This window comes from Grammomys surdaster, unplaced genomic scaffold (genome assembly GCF_004785775.1).
Source record: "Grammomys surdaster isolate TR1022 unplaced genomic scaffold, NIH_TR_1.0 125974, whole genome shotgun sequence".
NCBI classification, from domain to species: Eukaryota; Metazoa; Chordata; class Mammalia; order Rodentia; family Muridae; genus Grammomys; species Grammomys surdaster.
This window is the reverse complement of record NW_021620791.1, coordinates 773,114-789,390: the sequence shown is the minus strand read 5'-3', so window position 1 is coordinate 789,390 and position 16,277 is coordinate 773,114. Positions and strand designations below refer to the sequence as shown.

Below are 16,277 nucleotides of genomic sequence, written 5' to 3'. Positions count from 1 at the left end.
ACACACACACACACACACACACACACACACACACACACACACACACACTGTCCTTACATCACAAAGAATGTTTGTTTGCCTTTGCTTTTCCGATAAAAGCCCCAAGCTCTCCTGGTGTGTACTCAAATATCTCAATTATTTTGAGGATCAATCGTGTCCTGTCCTCAAAGACAATTTCTAAGAAAGAGACAAAACCCTCAAGCCCAGCAGAGCACACGCCTTTCTCTTTATTTGCCTTTCCTGAGCTTGGCCCTGGCAGTATTTGTGTTAAGGATAGTCACAATTTACTTTAACTTTAGTTTCTGTAAATATTTAAAAAGAAACCTAATGTATAATACTGCGCCAAGACATGATGCAGTAGTGAACGTAGAAGAAGACCATTAGCAATCACCCAGCAGTAAACGGAAGTGGTCGGCCCCTGGCTTCCAGCCCTTGAAGCCCCATGCTATTATGAATCATCAGATCAAGCTCCATCGTGAACTTCACAGCCTCTCCTTACTTTACCCAAACTGCAAGTGATTGAGTCTACAGTCCCAGGACAGGTGAGAAGAGAGAGACCCGGGCCAGAGTTTCAGCCATAGTCTCCTGGGAACTAGCAATGGCAAAGATAGAAAACATGCTGGAAACTATGATGCTGTGTGATAAAAAGAATTATTGTTGCAGGCTGAGCATATGACTTAATATATAAGAATGCTTGATGGAGGACCAGGAGACCCTGCATTTGCGTTTCATACCCACGTAAAAAAGCCACCAGGAGTGGCCACGAGTACCTGTGACCCCAGAGCTATGGCAGAGGGATAGGGTGAGAGGCAGAAGGATCTCCTGGGCCCGCTGCCTACAACTGAACTCTCTGTTCAGTAAGATACCCTGTCTCAAAAATAATGTAAAAACTGGAATACCAGCCATCCTCCACTGGCCTCAGCACATACTGTCTGTGATGGGAGCTCTCTCTCTCTCTCTCTCTCTCTCTCTCTCTCTCTCTCTCTCTCTCCCCTCTCTCCCCTCTCTCCTCTCTCTCTCTCTCTCTCTCTCTCTCTCTCCTCTCTCTCTCTCTCTCTCTCTCTCTCTCTCTCTCTCTCTCTCCACACACACACACACACACACACATACACACACACACACACACCACAAATACACACACACACAAAGTCATTGTAGTATATATGCATCTATGGTTCCAGATTCCGCCTCTTCCCTCAGGGTGTCTGGATGCTGCTAGGACACCAGCTCGAAGAGAACAGGGCAAAGAGAATGGGTGGGGCCCACAATCCTCCTCTCCCTCCAGGGTGTCACACACTGTTGCCAGGCTGGAAGGAGAAAGTGGAGTAGTGCCAGGAAGGGAGGAGTAGAGGGGGCTTCTACAAAAATCTTAGTATTATGGCTTTTTAGGTGAAGGCCTTCTCCAAAGATCTTGAATGAAGCAGCACTCTGAGAAGATCTTAGCTTGTTCGTATTTCTTTATTTGGGGTGGGTTCAAATGCATCTGCTTTATGGGGGTGAACCAAGGGTTATACACTTTTGGGGAAGGGTGTGAGACTATCCAGGGAGGGAAAGGGGTCATTAGCTGAAGGCTAAGGCTACTGAGATGCCTCATTTGCACAGGGAAGAGTTCCGGGTGCTGTGTTACGTGACTGACAACCTAGTTGGGGGGTGAGGTTTCTAGGCTAAGTGCTCAGAGTCAGGCATGAAAATAGGGAGGGAGTTAGACTTATTCCTACTGGTCTTAGTGTGAGATTCTAATCTCAATGTTTGAGCTTTCCGGGGTTTGGACATGCTCTACCTCACCAGTTCCACGCCAGTTCCTCTTGTGGCCCAATCTACACACCTCCACATACATCTGCTATCCCTCCACTTCTTAACTTTACCGCTGAGAAAATGGAAGCTAAAGAAACGGCATTGCCTGGAGTCACATGGTCAACTGCTCGGCAGTGAGACTCCCCTCTTGAGTAAAAGAACCATCCCACCTTGGAATGCAAGAGGCAGGACATTGCAATGTAGACATTTCAGGCCTTAGGGTTACGGCACCAAATCTGACACTTTTGGATGCTGAAGGGAGCTGAGGCTAACAGCAACCCCTGCAGTAACACCTGGGCTTTGTCTCTCCAGCTCATTGGCAAAGACATGGAAGAAGCCATCGAAGAAGAGACATCGGGAGACTTGAAGAAGGCCTATTTAACTATAGGTAAAGTAAAACTAGGAGAGTGCTGCCCCAGAGTGGACTCCTTAGAACCCATCAGAGAGATGGGGGATTGGGGCTGACTTGAGTCATTTTGGAAGCACCACATCTGAGCAGCACTGGGCAAGGCAGAAGAAGGTAGATGTGATGTACTGTTTGTTCTCTGGGGAGCTCTGAAGGTGGGCGTGTCCAAAGTGAAGCAGGGAAGCAAGTCTCTGCACTGTTAATGACTGGACACCAACCAGTCACTGGATACAGGCTGTGCCCCAGGACCATTTGCAACACTGTGCAGCCTGCTCTCTCACTTGGAAGGTGGCTTTGGAGAAAGGAACCTAGCTGTTAGCAGTCAGCAAGCAACCCAGGCATTGAGTGACTGATCCTAAAGAGAGTATCTAAGTGAGGTCCATCACAGTGTCTCCTGTGATTATACTGGGAGGATGGGTATCTGTCCAAAGCCTGAGCCTATTCTCTAAGCCGAGAGAGCAGTGTGCAGTTTACATGTCACATGCTGAAAAGCGCCCACAGGTAGGACCTATGGACAAGTTTCTGCAACATGCCTGACAGCCAGAGGGATTCTTTTTCCATTGGATTCCCTTCAGTGTTCTCAAAGAATGAGGTCTGTTTAGAAACAGAGGGGAGGGAGGCTAGATCTTGGCCATGCCCAGCCAACCCCAGGACTGTCTTGTCAGGTGTTGCCCAAAGGCAGGAAATAGCAGAGAGATGGGCATGGGGCCATGTCTGGCATGTCCCCTCTTCCTTCTTGCAAGTCTCTGGAATGAAGACATTGTCCATTGTCCACATCGCTGTAGTAGGGAGTCCAGGGAACCATTGCAAATGGCACAGGAATGGAGGAGGGACGTGTCCTCTCTAAAGAAAAAGAACCAAACAAGCAGCTCTGGAACCTAAAATATGTGCTTCTGTTGCCAAACCCCTTTGTGGAGTTTTAAGGATGTTTTGTCGTCGCTGTTTTATTTTAAACAATGCCAGAAGTTGACCTTTTCCCATCTATGCTCATTTTACATTCAAATTAGCAAACATCAATTTGACGTACAGAACTCTAAACGTTACGAACACTACCCATGCCCTGCACACAACACACATGAGTCCTGTGTGGAGAGCTGTCCTCTGGGCTTTACAAAGGATCTACCCAGTAACTTGTTCTGAGGGTCCAGATCTTTTCCTGTACTTGTGACATGAGGAGCAGGAAGACCCCAGAGCACAATCAGAGGACACTAGTGCCACCATTCAATGACAGTGTTTTCCTGGTATCTGCCTGGCCCGAGTTGTGCTCAGTCTAGGATCAGAGGCATGAAAGACCCAGGTCTTTCTCATAAGGAGCTGAATGTCCACAAAGAACACATGCATGCACATGTGCGTGTGCCCCCCCCCCCCCCAATACATTAAGCAACAATGAAGACAGAAAACAGACAGTACGTATGGTTAGGACGAAGGAAACAGTCAGGCCCTGGAGTTGAGAGCTGTGAACCACAGGAGCCAATTGGACTGATGGTTCCAAAGGTAAAGTGCTTAGAGAAGACTCTGGGAGTCAACCTTACAAAGAAATGGCTTCATGGCTGTTTCCTAGCTCTCCCCAACTCTAATCCACTTACCTCATAAAGACATCACCTAACTGCTCAGATCCATATGGGCTGAGATCACATGATCACCACCATGAATACTTCTTCAATGGGGCCCATGAACCACCTTCCTCAAAAGCTCCTGTTAGGAAAGTCTCCTGAACCCAGCCCGGGTTTACCACAGAGAAACCAGAAGTGGGACGGAGCCTGGAGTGCCACCAACACAAGCTCTCTGTGATGGTCTTGTGCTCAGTAAAGTTTGCGAAGCCCCACTCCTTAAAGGCAAGAAGATCAGGGTATGGTGGTGAGCCATAGCTGCCATGGCTTCCACTCAACAGAAACAGTTTTATTACAGATATTCCCTAGCTATCCCAGCCCAACATTTTGAGGGATTCCTGCTACTTGATACTAACAGGGAGCTGGCCTTTGGACATCCATCAGTGCTGCAGGTCATAGGAAAACTTTGTGGATGCCAGCAGCTCATATAGCCTGGGGACTGCAACGAGTCTCAAGTAATGACTTGTTAAGGTAGCATGGGGTTTCCTACCCACCTCAAACCAGGAGTTGGGAATAGAGAGATGAGACATCTCACCCTCCACTTTTCCACTGAAGCTTAAGTGGTTGATGTGTGGCCTGAGAAAAGGTGAGACTGGCTCCTGACCTGGGTTCTGCTCTCCCGGGCTCAGAAACATCAACCACACAGATAATGGCCTGGAAAATGAAAGCCCTGCTCCAGTACAGATGAAGGTTTACATTGCATACTTAAATTGACTTTATTACTAATATTGAAAAACTTGTAATTCTAGCACTGTAACTTCCATGTGAGGCAGGGGGATTGCTTGAGTTTGAAGCTAGCCTGGGCTATAGAGTGAAACCCTATCTCAAAACAAAACCTAAATTAAAAAAAAAATACTAGTAAGCTTTCTAGGAAACTATCACCAACTTAAAGAGTAAACAGTTCATTCCTTTTCAGCATTTGTAGAGTGGATGCCTACGAGCCTGGGAGCAGGGGCTGGAAATCCTGACTTGCCTCCAGTGTGGAGGTCCACCCAGTTGCCTGGTTGATGAGCAAACACCAAGCTTCATCAGTTTGTAAACAGAGCAAAGACGACAGGCAAGGGGAGGGCCAGAAAGGAGTTCATAGTAACAACATGGAGAGGGCATCTTTAGCAGTAGGGACAACGATGTTTGTCTCATATACCTGACGAAGGATGCTGGGGACCTACAGGTGGTAATGCAGAAGGCACCCAAATAAATGTAGTAAGGAAAACAAGGGGCGTAGAGTTTGCTGAACACAAGAAAGCAGGGTGTGGTCCAGCTGAGCAAACCTCAATATGAGGTTCTATTACGGAAGACTGCCAGCCAAGCTGTGTTCCCACAGAGCCCTGCTCTAACCCAGAGGTTCCACTGTGTAGCATCAGCTATGTCCATGAGTGAGACTCCAGATCCACAATATGAGCATGAGGAGGGCCCACACTCCTTCCCCAGGCCTTGCAGAGAATAGAGGCCATTCTCCTCATTCTGCAGTGGTTTTGTCTCAGCTCTAATTGGAGAGGCATGCTATACCAACCCAGGAGGCCTTCTAGATCTCATTTCACAACAGTACAAAGTCAGATTCTCCCAAACTTCTGCCTGTCAAGGCCAGAAGTCCCAAAAGTAGCAGGGACACACTGTGCCTGTGCAGGTTCCCTGTGTTGCCCCACAAACCACGAGAACATTTCATATCCTCCTCTTCCCTCCCTCCTAGTGAGATGTGCCCAGGACCTTGAGGGCTATTTTGCTGACCTGCTATACAAGGCCATGAAGGGTATGGGGACAGACGAGGAGACGTTAATTCGCATCATTGTGACCAGAGCAGAGGTAAGACACGCTTGACTCCAAAAATGGGACTTCAGTATCTTTTTCTCCCACTGGTGTCATTGGTTACAGTTGTTGTTGTTGTTGGACTTTTTCTCAAAAACTCTAAGACAAAGACAGCCCTTCCCAGAATATGCAGAACACATTGGACTCTACTTCAGCCTTCTCCTTTTTTATTAAAATACAATACTGAGAGTGGCTTCTATTCTTGTCATCGGTGGCTCCAGAGAGCTGGTGGTACTCTCTGTGTAAAGAGGGACAGCTGGATCTGTTCCGAGGTAGCACAGCTACACCCAGCTCTATTTTAAGGAAGAGAAACCCGAGCCATGGAAAGGGGTCACCCCGCAGCAAGTCAGAGAGGGTACACCAATGATTTTCTCGTTCTTTTTATCTAATGGAGCACACCTTACAAGTAGGATTTTTCAGAACAAAGGAAAAAAACCCCATCAACTCCCACCCCTAAAATTTTCTTGGCCTTTTTTTTTTCAATCCAGACCCTCTCAAAGAGCCATTTTAGACACTTTTTTCTAATTACCATCCTTTCTCTCCTAAACTTAACGGCACAGAGAATACTGAATATCTGCTTATGAGCTAGAATGCAAATATTAATTCTTCACATATAAAAAGCTGGGGCTTCTTTTGCTCGCTAAGGACAAGTCTGCACCCCGTCTCAGAGAAGAATGTGGAAAAAAAAGAGAGAGAGAAAGAGAAGGGCAGGAGTAGGCAGGAACTTGGCAGCAGCCAGCAAGCATTACAGAGAGTGCTTGGGGCTGTCAGGCCCTGGTTAGCAGGAGATGTGAACTGAAGGGGAAGCAGTGGGCTTGTCCCCACTGCTGTGGCAGAAGCCTTGGAGAAATGAAAGGAGTCAAGCAGCTGAAAACCACAGACATCTTTAAAAAAAAAATGTTCAGTGGAGAGGGAGAGGTAACAACCCAAATTCTGACCCATGCCTTTCGACAAGCACTTAACAGCTGACGTTGTTTTTAAAATAGCTTCACAGCAGCAAGGCAGTTCTTTCGTTTTTTATTTCTGTGCCTGGAATTTCTCCCCCTCCCCCCCACCATTCATGTGAGCAGCCTCTTTGCTATTCTTCTAGAGTTTGCTCTCTCTCCTCTGTCCTGAGTCTGTCTCCCTCCCTTCAGGTGCCCTGTCTTCTTTGTCTCTCCGGCTCTCAGCCATTCAGGCCCTGCTGAAGTTCCAGAGAGCTCTTGAGCGCAGCAGGGTTCTGTAGTCCCTGGGAGAGACTGGGTCCCACCAGATGGGCTGTCAGCATTCCATGCTCACTCCATATAGACTCCAATTCCATCTCCAAATGGACCACATGCGAGTGTGGATAATCTCCATAAGTGGCCAGTCTCTCTGGAATGCTTCAGGCCCAGGCACATATATATTTAGGGGATCCTCTAATCTTCCACCTGGACTAGAACAAAATGCCAGCTCCCCAATCCTGTACTCCATCATCCTGCCCCTCCTCCAGGGCTGGGCATCCAGCCAGACAGAGGACGCCCAAGCAGGGCAGCATCCAGTAGTCTCTATGGAGATCAGCATCCATAGCAAAGAATTCCTTACTCCCCGACCCTCTCCTACCTTTCCTTCTTCTCTTTCTCAGTTCATCCATATAGTGAAGAAGGAGAACCAGATGCCTGTCTGTCTAGAGTTTCTAGGCCTGGCACACAAGGCAGAGCTCAAATCAAACCGGAAACAGAAAATTAAACTTTGTTTCTTTGTAAGACTTGTTTTGTCCAGTCTGGACTTTTTTTTTTTTTTTCTGGCGTAGCTCTTCTCTTTACAGCTGAAAGAAGCTGAACAAGACCATGTTTTGTCTGTTTCACTCCCGATCTTCCTTCAGCCTCCCAGTTCTTAAGCTTTCTATGAATTAGACTCAAAGAAGTCCTACAAATGGTGATCAGTTTGAAAATCATTAACTGGAACTATTATTCTTCCTGATCTGGTACAAGGAAGAAATAATTTCATTTTTTTTAAAATTATTATTTATTTTATGTGTGTGGGTGTTTTGCTTGTATGTTTATCCATGCAACATATGTGCCCTGAAGCCCAGGAAGACCAGAAGAAGGCATTGGATTACTTGGGTGGAGTTGCAGACAGTTGTGAACAGCCATATGGGTGCTGGAAATCAAACCTGGGTCTTCGGCAAGAGCAGCCATTGTTCTTAATGGCTGAGCCATCTCCCCAGCTCCCAGTGCTTAATTTTAAATCTCTATCTGGGAAATCATCTTACTTTTATGCCAAATACTGTCAAACTATGACTTGGAAAACCACCTACCTTTTTGTGTACAGCTCTGCTGTCCAGAATTTTCCAACACCTATAAAACATTCAAAAGAAAAATATTTTGTAACACATTGAAAATATATGCAGTTTAGGGACTGGAGAGATGGCTCAGTAGTTAAGAGCCCTGGCTATTCTTCCAAAGGACCCAGACTTAATTCCCAGCACCCATAAGCAGCTTACAAATGCATGGTATCCGACACATTCACACACATGTGCAAGCAGGCAGAACACCAATGTACATAAAATAAAAATAAATAAACCATTAAAGAACTTTTAAAAATATGCAATTTAAATTTTAGCTTCCATAAATACAATTTTAATGGAATCTGTGCATTGGTGTGTATATACATACACACAGAAAGAAACACCTATTTTTAGGGAGCTAAGGCTTTCCTTTTCTTATCCTCAAAATGGAAATATAATGCCAGCCAAGCCCCCAAGGGCTGTTCAAAGACACAATAAATGAATATGGTGGTGTAGGAGAGTGTCTGCCACTTACAAGGGACACACCATGGATACTGTCACCTATGCTGTTGTCATCCTTCCCACAGGTGGACCTGCAGGGGATAAAAGCCAAGTTCCAGCAGAAATACCAGAAGTCTCTCTCTGACATGGTTCACTCAGATACCTCTGGGGACTTCCAGAAACTTCTGGTAGCTCTCTTGCACTGATCCAAGCCTGAGGAATGTGGGGAGAAACCCCCGTATCAGGATTCTTCCACAGAACAAATCAAATTTGCAAATGGGTGAAAACCCTTCACCCCCTGGATTGTTCACTCATCAGTTTAAAAGGAGCCCCAGGGCCAAGCAGCCTCCTCCCAGGGGTTGAACAGTTCTCCTTGAATGCTGCCTTAGCAGGAACTTAAACTGCCTCCCAGGCTCCCTTTAGCATTTGAAGCAAATGCTTTCTAAGCACAAATGAAATCAGCAGTTGGTTGGGGGTGGGGGTGGGGACCCTGAACATTTATAATAAAATGTTTAGAAAATTATATGCCTCCCAGATGTACAGAGCCAAAGCAGAGATTAAATGGCTAACGTGGAGTAAAGACAAGATTAAACGGTTTGTTCATTTCCCTTCTGTGTGTTCAGTTTCAAAGCCTTTCTGTTAATTACAGTTATGGTTTGTGCCTCCATCAGCTGCTTTGCCAAATTGGCCTGATGAACTTGGGTTCTTGCCTGGGAAGTAGAGAACTTGTGAAACCCAAATGGACTGGGGGACTGCAAACATTGATTAACAGTCACTGGGGATGGCAGTCAAGGCTGGCATTGAGGAGAGAGACCTGCAATAATAGAATCTCTGTTCCAAGATGCTGGTCTTGTAGTCACATGGAGCCATTTGGACACTGTCAGGTTAACTTGGACACCTTGGGCAAACCATCATAGCTATCCTGTCCTCGATGAGACCTGCTCCAAGCACTGCTAAATACCACAGTTTCATACTGAATCCACAACCCTATGAGGTTCGTACGGCCTCCGCTTATGAGTTGAAGACATTAAGGAACCTGACTAAAAAACATTTGTAAACAACAGAATTAGATTTCATCTCACGAGCTGGATGGCTGCAGAGATCATGCTACTGATCAGGTGGTAGCATGATCAGAAAAGTGGCTTGCAGGGCGTGTGTGAGAATGAGTCAGTAGTCATTCACTGCTTACTATTCTACCTTCCGTTCACTATGATAGGTTCCACTGACACAAAGGTAAACAGAACATGGGCTACTTCTAATGTAGTATCTTTCCAAGCCAGTCTTGAAATGAGATGCCTCCATCAGTACATGCAATGTTGTCAGTACACTAAGAAGACTCAAAGTGCAGAGAATGCTGGTCTACAGAGTGTTCAGACATAAATGGGGTATCTGTATCACACCTCCTCCCATCGGGGCTCAGGGAACACCCCGGACAGGGAGACAGAAAGACTAACAGCCACTGTGGCAGAACATTGTCTTCCAAACATGACATTACATTGTGCTCTTGAGCTTGTAGCAGTTATGGTTGCCTACGTAAGAGCCACACATGATCAAGGCAGTCAGCACTCCAGCACAGGTGGGGTAGGAGCACAGGACCCCCACCCTTAGCTAAGGAACTACTGAAGTGGTCTTCAAGGCTGTGGCCCCTCGTAGGTTGAGAGGCCGAGAAACAGTAATGGACAGATGGTTTGGGACATGGGAGTTGTAAAAAGGACAGGCTAGCAAGGCTACAGCAGGGTTGCTGAGTTTGTATTTTGACCCCAGGAGCAATGGATATTCTCCCAAGGTAGAACCCTATGTTTTGAACACTGGCCATCATAGGTGATATCTACATGAACAGAGAACAGGATCAGATCTGGACCATTGGGAATCATTTAGATAGTATTACAGCAAATAACTCAAACATTTGGTGTAAGGATGTCATGCCATGGGATGTCCTTTTTAGTAATTAGAAAATGGTGATCTGTACATTAAGGAGTTCTGCAAACATTGCTATCTATCTAACATTGTCATTGTCAAAGCTGAGCTTTTGCACATAAAACATTATTTTACAAAAAAGGACTAAGTCTAGTAACACAAAAATCTATTTGTCACTAAACAAAAGCAAAGCAACCAATTATTGGGATCTAAACTCAGCAAGGACAGAAAATCAAAAGAGTGGATTGAAAAGAGACCGGGCCAGAATTAACCCTGTTTGAGAGACAGATTCAAAGACAGAGAAGAAAGATCTTTCATATGATCAGTATGAATACAACAGAAAAGCAAGGCCATTTACTCAAAGTCACATAAGGGTAAAGCTAGGGCTAGAATTTCACCCTAGTTCTTCTGACCCTGAGGATGCCTGTGTTCCCCATTACACCAACTCATGGCTCACAATTGCTTATGTCCGTGGCTGAGTTGAAGGAAGCATCCAAATGTATGTCCCTATGATTGCTGAATATTCACTCAGCATCTATAAGCAGAACAGGCCTCTACGTGTCTAAGTAAAAACGTCTATCTGCTGTGTCCTGGGAATATCGTCCATATCCTAGTCTCTGGTACCCTAGCCACCTAAGGGGGTTTCCTATTTCTCCTTCACACTCTTGCTTTACATAGACCACAACTCATTCTTGCCATGTCCTCAGTTTTGGAGTTGACCATCTACCCAGGGAAGTGAGGGAGAGAAAGCAAAAGATGGAAAGTGAAGAAGAGAGCAGCTCTGTCTTGATCTCAACTGCACAGTCCTTTTTCCTCCCTGCCATTTCTCCAGGGCCACCAGAGGAATACCATCTCCTATTATCCAGATATTCAAAACACTGGGGATTACCAAAGCCCACTTCCAAGGTTCCAGGAGGATAGCACATCCCTTCATGCCTGTGCTAGCCCAGAATCCATTTCCCCCAGCAAGCTCTGCTCCAGGTTCTGACGACACTCTGCAGTGCTACTTACCCTAGTGAGATTGTTGGGGCATTGTGGGTAAGTAATCTGGGTGTCTAGCCTGGGCAAATCAAATAGACATTCACCCCCAAAGAACTAAGGAGTCTCACTAGCAGCTCTCAGAACATTAGCCACTGCTCCACAAATTCCCCTCAATAGCTTTGAGGATCCCAGGTACTCCCATCCATGCATCCCTACTCCTTGTTCAATTTCACCCACTGTGTTTGAGAGGTGGAAGTTCTACATGCTGATGTACTGTTGCCTATTGTTCCCCAACTCATATTCCATGATGTCATGTCACCACCTTGAAACAGGCTGTGATATTTACAGCATGGGAACTGGTAGATGCTGAAGATCAGGCCTTACTGGTGAGTATTTACAGTTGTAGTCCACACATTTCAGTCTGCACACATGCGTATGCATGATACACATGCAGGCATAAAGAGATAAAAATCCATTTGTGTTTCTGTTAAGTGAGTTCATAGACTATCTTCAGCTATCATCAATGTCATATGATTCTTCCTAGGATCAAATGATGACTCTAGAAAGAAACACAATGGGGCAAGAGAGGAGGAAACCATAATACTGGAGTATATAATCAGTATACCTGCACACACATGCACATACAAAGAGGAGTAAATGTGCATAAATGAATTTCATTTGCTCTATTTTATTTGTGGACATCAGAATTTGTAACAGAAAGGAGGTTGCTGAATGGTCCTCAGACTCCCATCCCCATATACCTAAGGGATTATTGACCTTAGGCTCTGAAGAGAATGTTTCGTGACTTCTTTGTAACTAAAAATAAAGACACTGATATCTTTTGTTTTTACAGTGTAAGGAGCAGGCCCCTAACAGGACAGATTCCATTTTGTAGTAGGAAACTTGTAGAGACAAGCCTGGAAGTAAAGTACTTGTAGAGACAAGTCTGGAAGTGAAGTTGTGCTGCGATAACCAGATACGAGTGGTTATCTGCCATGCACATCAGCAGTAACACCAAATCAAACATAAAAGAGAAGCCTGATCAGAGTACTTCATTCGCACTTGTAGCCGTGACTGGCCAATGTGATCCTCTGGACAAAGCCTCCTCAACACCAGGTCATCAAAGAGTTAACCAAAAGAGCAATGCCCCCACTTTGTGGCCAAGCACCCTACAGGTCAAATTAGCAATTCAACTAGCTGGAAGCTGCACCCAGACCCCACCTTCATGGACTCTGGACCTAACTGAGACTATCATAAGGACTCAGGTCGTATAACACATGACTGAATGATGTGTTTATTGCTATGCTTATTTCTTTGGTAATTAGCAATTTATTTTTTGTATTCATTGTGCTGATATTGTTAGAGGCAATGCATAGAAAATGTGGCAATACCTCATTGTGGCAATAGCCTTAGCATTATTGATAATATATTGTCAGATGTGCATCATTAAAGAGCAATTGAATGTCAAACCCTCCGTCTCTCTATCGTACTCTCTCCCTTCTCGTGGAGCTGACAATCTCACAGTCAAATAGAGCATACAATCCCTGAATGGAGTAGGACCTGTCGCTTCTGTCCCCGAGGGGATTCTAAACCCTTATCACAACCTGCTTGTGACAGATAAGAGTCAGGGCTCTCGACATACAGTAACCAACTCCATGAATTAAACTGGTCAGTCAATACTGACTCCACACGGTAAGAGCAGGGAATCAGAGAAATACTACAAACTGAGTATGAGAAAAGCTCAAATTAGGGCCAAACTCTGGACAGTTTACAAAGCTTCTGGAGCAGACTGAGCCTCTTCCCACCAAAACAGACCCATAGCTGGGAGGAACCGTTTGTTCTGTGAGCACCTGGATGAGAAGAGTTAACTGATTTATGTGGGACATCTATACAATAAGGTGCCAATCACTGTCAGCTTCAGTGGGCTTATGGGTGACTTTATCTGTTAGTAATTTTTGGTCCCCAATGAGTGGAACATTTGGATTGCTGGGAATATAGACACCTCAGGACAAAAGAGATGAGGCATTTTTTAGGCTCCAAACTAGAAGACAAGCACTGATTTTGAATCATTCTTCACAGGGAGGAGTAATGTGGACCAGGATGATATGACTCACCAATTATACTGGACAATGCTAATTACCCAAACTCCAAACCCAACCCAAGTATTAATTTCTTTTTACTGCCCTGAAAACAATATCAATGTTGTTGTTTTTCAAATCCTACTGAACCAGTTCAAATTAGAACCAGCCTTTTGAAAAGGTTAGGCCATGAAAAAAGAAAAGAACCAGAAAAAGGCAAAAATCATTTCAATACTAGTATTGTGTTCAGTTCACATGTTTGTCAAGCACTAGTGTGAACTGAGCACACGTGTTTCTGTCCAAAGTTGTTCTTTTCCAACCCCTTAGCCTACTTGTCAGAACAACTATTGCAAAACCTGTTGATGGGTCCATGGTTGCCGTAGGGGCTGTCAGATTGTGGGGTGTGAGTAGGAGGTCCCCTGTCTTCTGGAGGATTGTGAACTTACAATAGCAGATCGTATTTGTGTCCTAACCTACATATATCTGTTGTATTTGCCATTGTTGTTAAATAATGTCACTAATTCTTAAATAAGCTGATCAGTTATGAAGAAAAAAAGCCTGTTTCATCCCTCTGAAGCCGAATTGAATATGCTGAAGAAGAGGAGGAGAGGGGAGGAGAAGACAGAGATGGAGTCACTGCCAGGTTTACTAGATTGAAAATCACCTAGGAGACACCTCTAGACGTGTCTAGACATGTCTAGATATGTCTGAGTAGGGATTTTCAGAGACATTGAGACTAGTGAGGCAAGATCTACTCTGAATACAAACAGGACCATTCCACAGGCTGGGGACCCAGAAAGAAGAATGCAGGCTAATTCATCTCTCCCTGCTTTCTGACTCTGTATGTAAGTAACCAGGTACCTAACACTCCTTCCCTGGTGCCTCTGCCACTGTGATAGAATAAACCCTCAGACTGTCAGTCAAACTGACACCCCTCCTTCCTTCAATTGCTTTCCCCAGAGTTTTGTCAGAAAATTAAGTCATACAAAGACAGAACAGCAACTGCATGCCTACCCTTCCGTTAAAATTCTCAGTAACGTTTCCATATCAGACATCAGATTGTTGTAGACGCTGGGTCGCTGCTGTAGGCTAAAATACAAATGATCTATCATATGGATCACCTGTGCTAGAGGGGAGAGCTTCTAGTGTGTGCACATCTTTTCTTCCTTCTGAAATACTAATCCAAGTAGGATCACCACCCCAGTTTCTTTTCCAGTCAAAGATCTCATGACTCTGTCACCAGCTCATCCTCTCTCATCCTACCCCTGACTGGACTGGGAATAGAGGAGGAAAGAGAAGACCCAGAGAGGGATCTGCTTGTCCACACACTTTGCTCTTCTGAGACTCAACTTTCTTATCTGTAACATGGGGATGAATGTCCCAGAAGCTCCCTACTTAGGTGTTCAAGGCATAGATGAGATAGATGAGAAGAAACTACCTCTGGGGAAAACAGGGCAGCTCTCTTTGCTAACAGCTTGATCTTCTACCTCTAATTAACTCCTGCCTCCAGGCACTTCCCTCCTCACAGTCAGATGCCTTTCTAACTGTGTCTCTTCCACTCTGTCCCCAGGCACCCTCAGATCTCAAGCTTTCATGAAAAAAAAAAAAAGAGTTCTTTCCTTTCTTTCAGAGTGTCCAGTCTACATTCCACATTAAGCACAGCCAATGCAAAAACCAATCTCCAAAACCAGGTTTTTTTCACTCTTTCTCCCATCTCAGTCACTACTTCTACTTACAGAGCTTCTCAAATAATTGCACAGGAATCATCCTTGATTCTTCAGAAGGGCCATTTTTTCTATCCCTCCAGGTATCTTAGAGTCCCCATGTTTCAGACCTCCACAGTAATTACTACTTAGAGAGGCCACTTTATCCTTTCTAGTCTGGACTTCACACTGGCTTCATGGTCAGGCTCCCTGTTTCACCAGGTGTCTCATCTCTGAATGCTTCTGGATGCCAATCTCTCACTCCCCTGTCAGGCACCAGCCACCTTAGACATTTTTTCTCTTGCTCAAATTTAGTACTTTTCTTTCTGTCTTGGGTATTCAGAGTTTGAAAGTCCTACTTAGGCATTCCCACCGTCCCATCTCAGTCTGTCACTTCTTTCGTGTCACCATGTCACCTTCACGTGTCATCTCTTCCAAGCCCAATCACATCCCATAACAGCCTTCAGAGCACAGTCCAAGTCTCCTTTAATCCTTATCCTACGTTGCCTTGAATTGTCACCTTTCAAAATCACTTTACCGATTTACTTATTGTCTACCCGAACCACTATTAGAACATAAGCACTGGAAGGCCGGCTTTAACTCTCACACCTAGAACAACACAGACACACATAGAGTAGGTGCTCGGTGAACTGTGGTTAGCCAAACACACCTTAACAGGATTGTGCACCTTCGCTTCCTCCAGCCAACTTTATCCCTTGCTTTCCATGTTTGCTTCCTGTCATGGCTTCAACACCAGGACCCCAAGAAGACAAGCCTTCCCTCCCGGCTCTCACAAACTGAGTCAGTCCCTCTGTGTGCTTCCTTTTAACTAGCTCCACCATAGCTCACCATACCTCATGATTCTCCATAATTATCTATTTGCCCAAGCAAACTGGGGGCTCTGTAAGAGCTACATGTTACTCAGCCTTTGAACATAATCCATGGGGAGTGATGATGTTTGGGGAGGTTATAGAACCTTTAGGGGGTGCAGCCTTGCTGAAGGAAATACATCACTGGTGGTGGGACTTGGGGTTATAGCTGTGTTGTACTTCTTGTTCTTTCTCTCTTTGCCTCTGTCTCTATGTCTGTATCTCTGTATCTGTCTCTCTCTCCTGTCTTTCTCTCCTCATCTTTCTGTCTCTCTGTCTCTGCCTCTCTCTGTCTCTCTGTCTCTCTCTGTCTCTGCCTCTCTCTCTCTCTCTCTCTCTCTCTCTCTCTCTCTCTCTCTCTCTC

The 16,277-nt window shown here is 45.2% G+C and overlaps 1 protein-coding gene across 1 annotated transcript in view; it reads left to right on the top strand.

Annotated features, from left to right (window-relative positions):
* Nucleotides 1–8,972, top strand: part of Anxa13 (annexin A13) — a 53,156-nt gene extending 44,184 nt beyond the window's left edge. Inside the window, exons 9-11 of the mRNA XM_028753863.1 lie at nucleotides 2,107–2,182; nucleotides 5,501–5,613; nucleotides 8,452–8,972. Coding sequence (XP_028609696.1) covers nucleotides 2,107–2,182; nucleotides 5,501–5,613; nucleotides 8,452–8,571 — 309 coding nt within the window. The 3' untranslated portion in view covers nucleotides 8,572–8,972. The remainder of the gene's footprint in view (nucleotides 1–2,106; nucleotides 2,183–5,500; nucleotides 5,614–8,451) is intronic.
* Nucleotides 8,973–16,277: the final 7,305 nt, after the last annotated feature.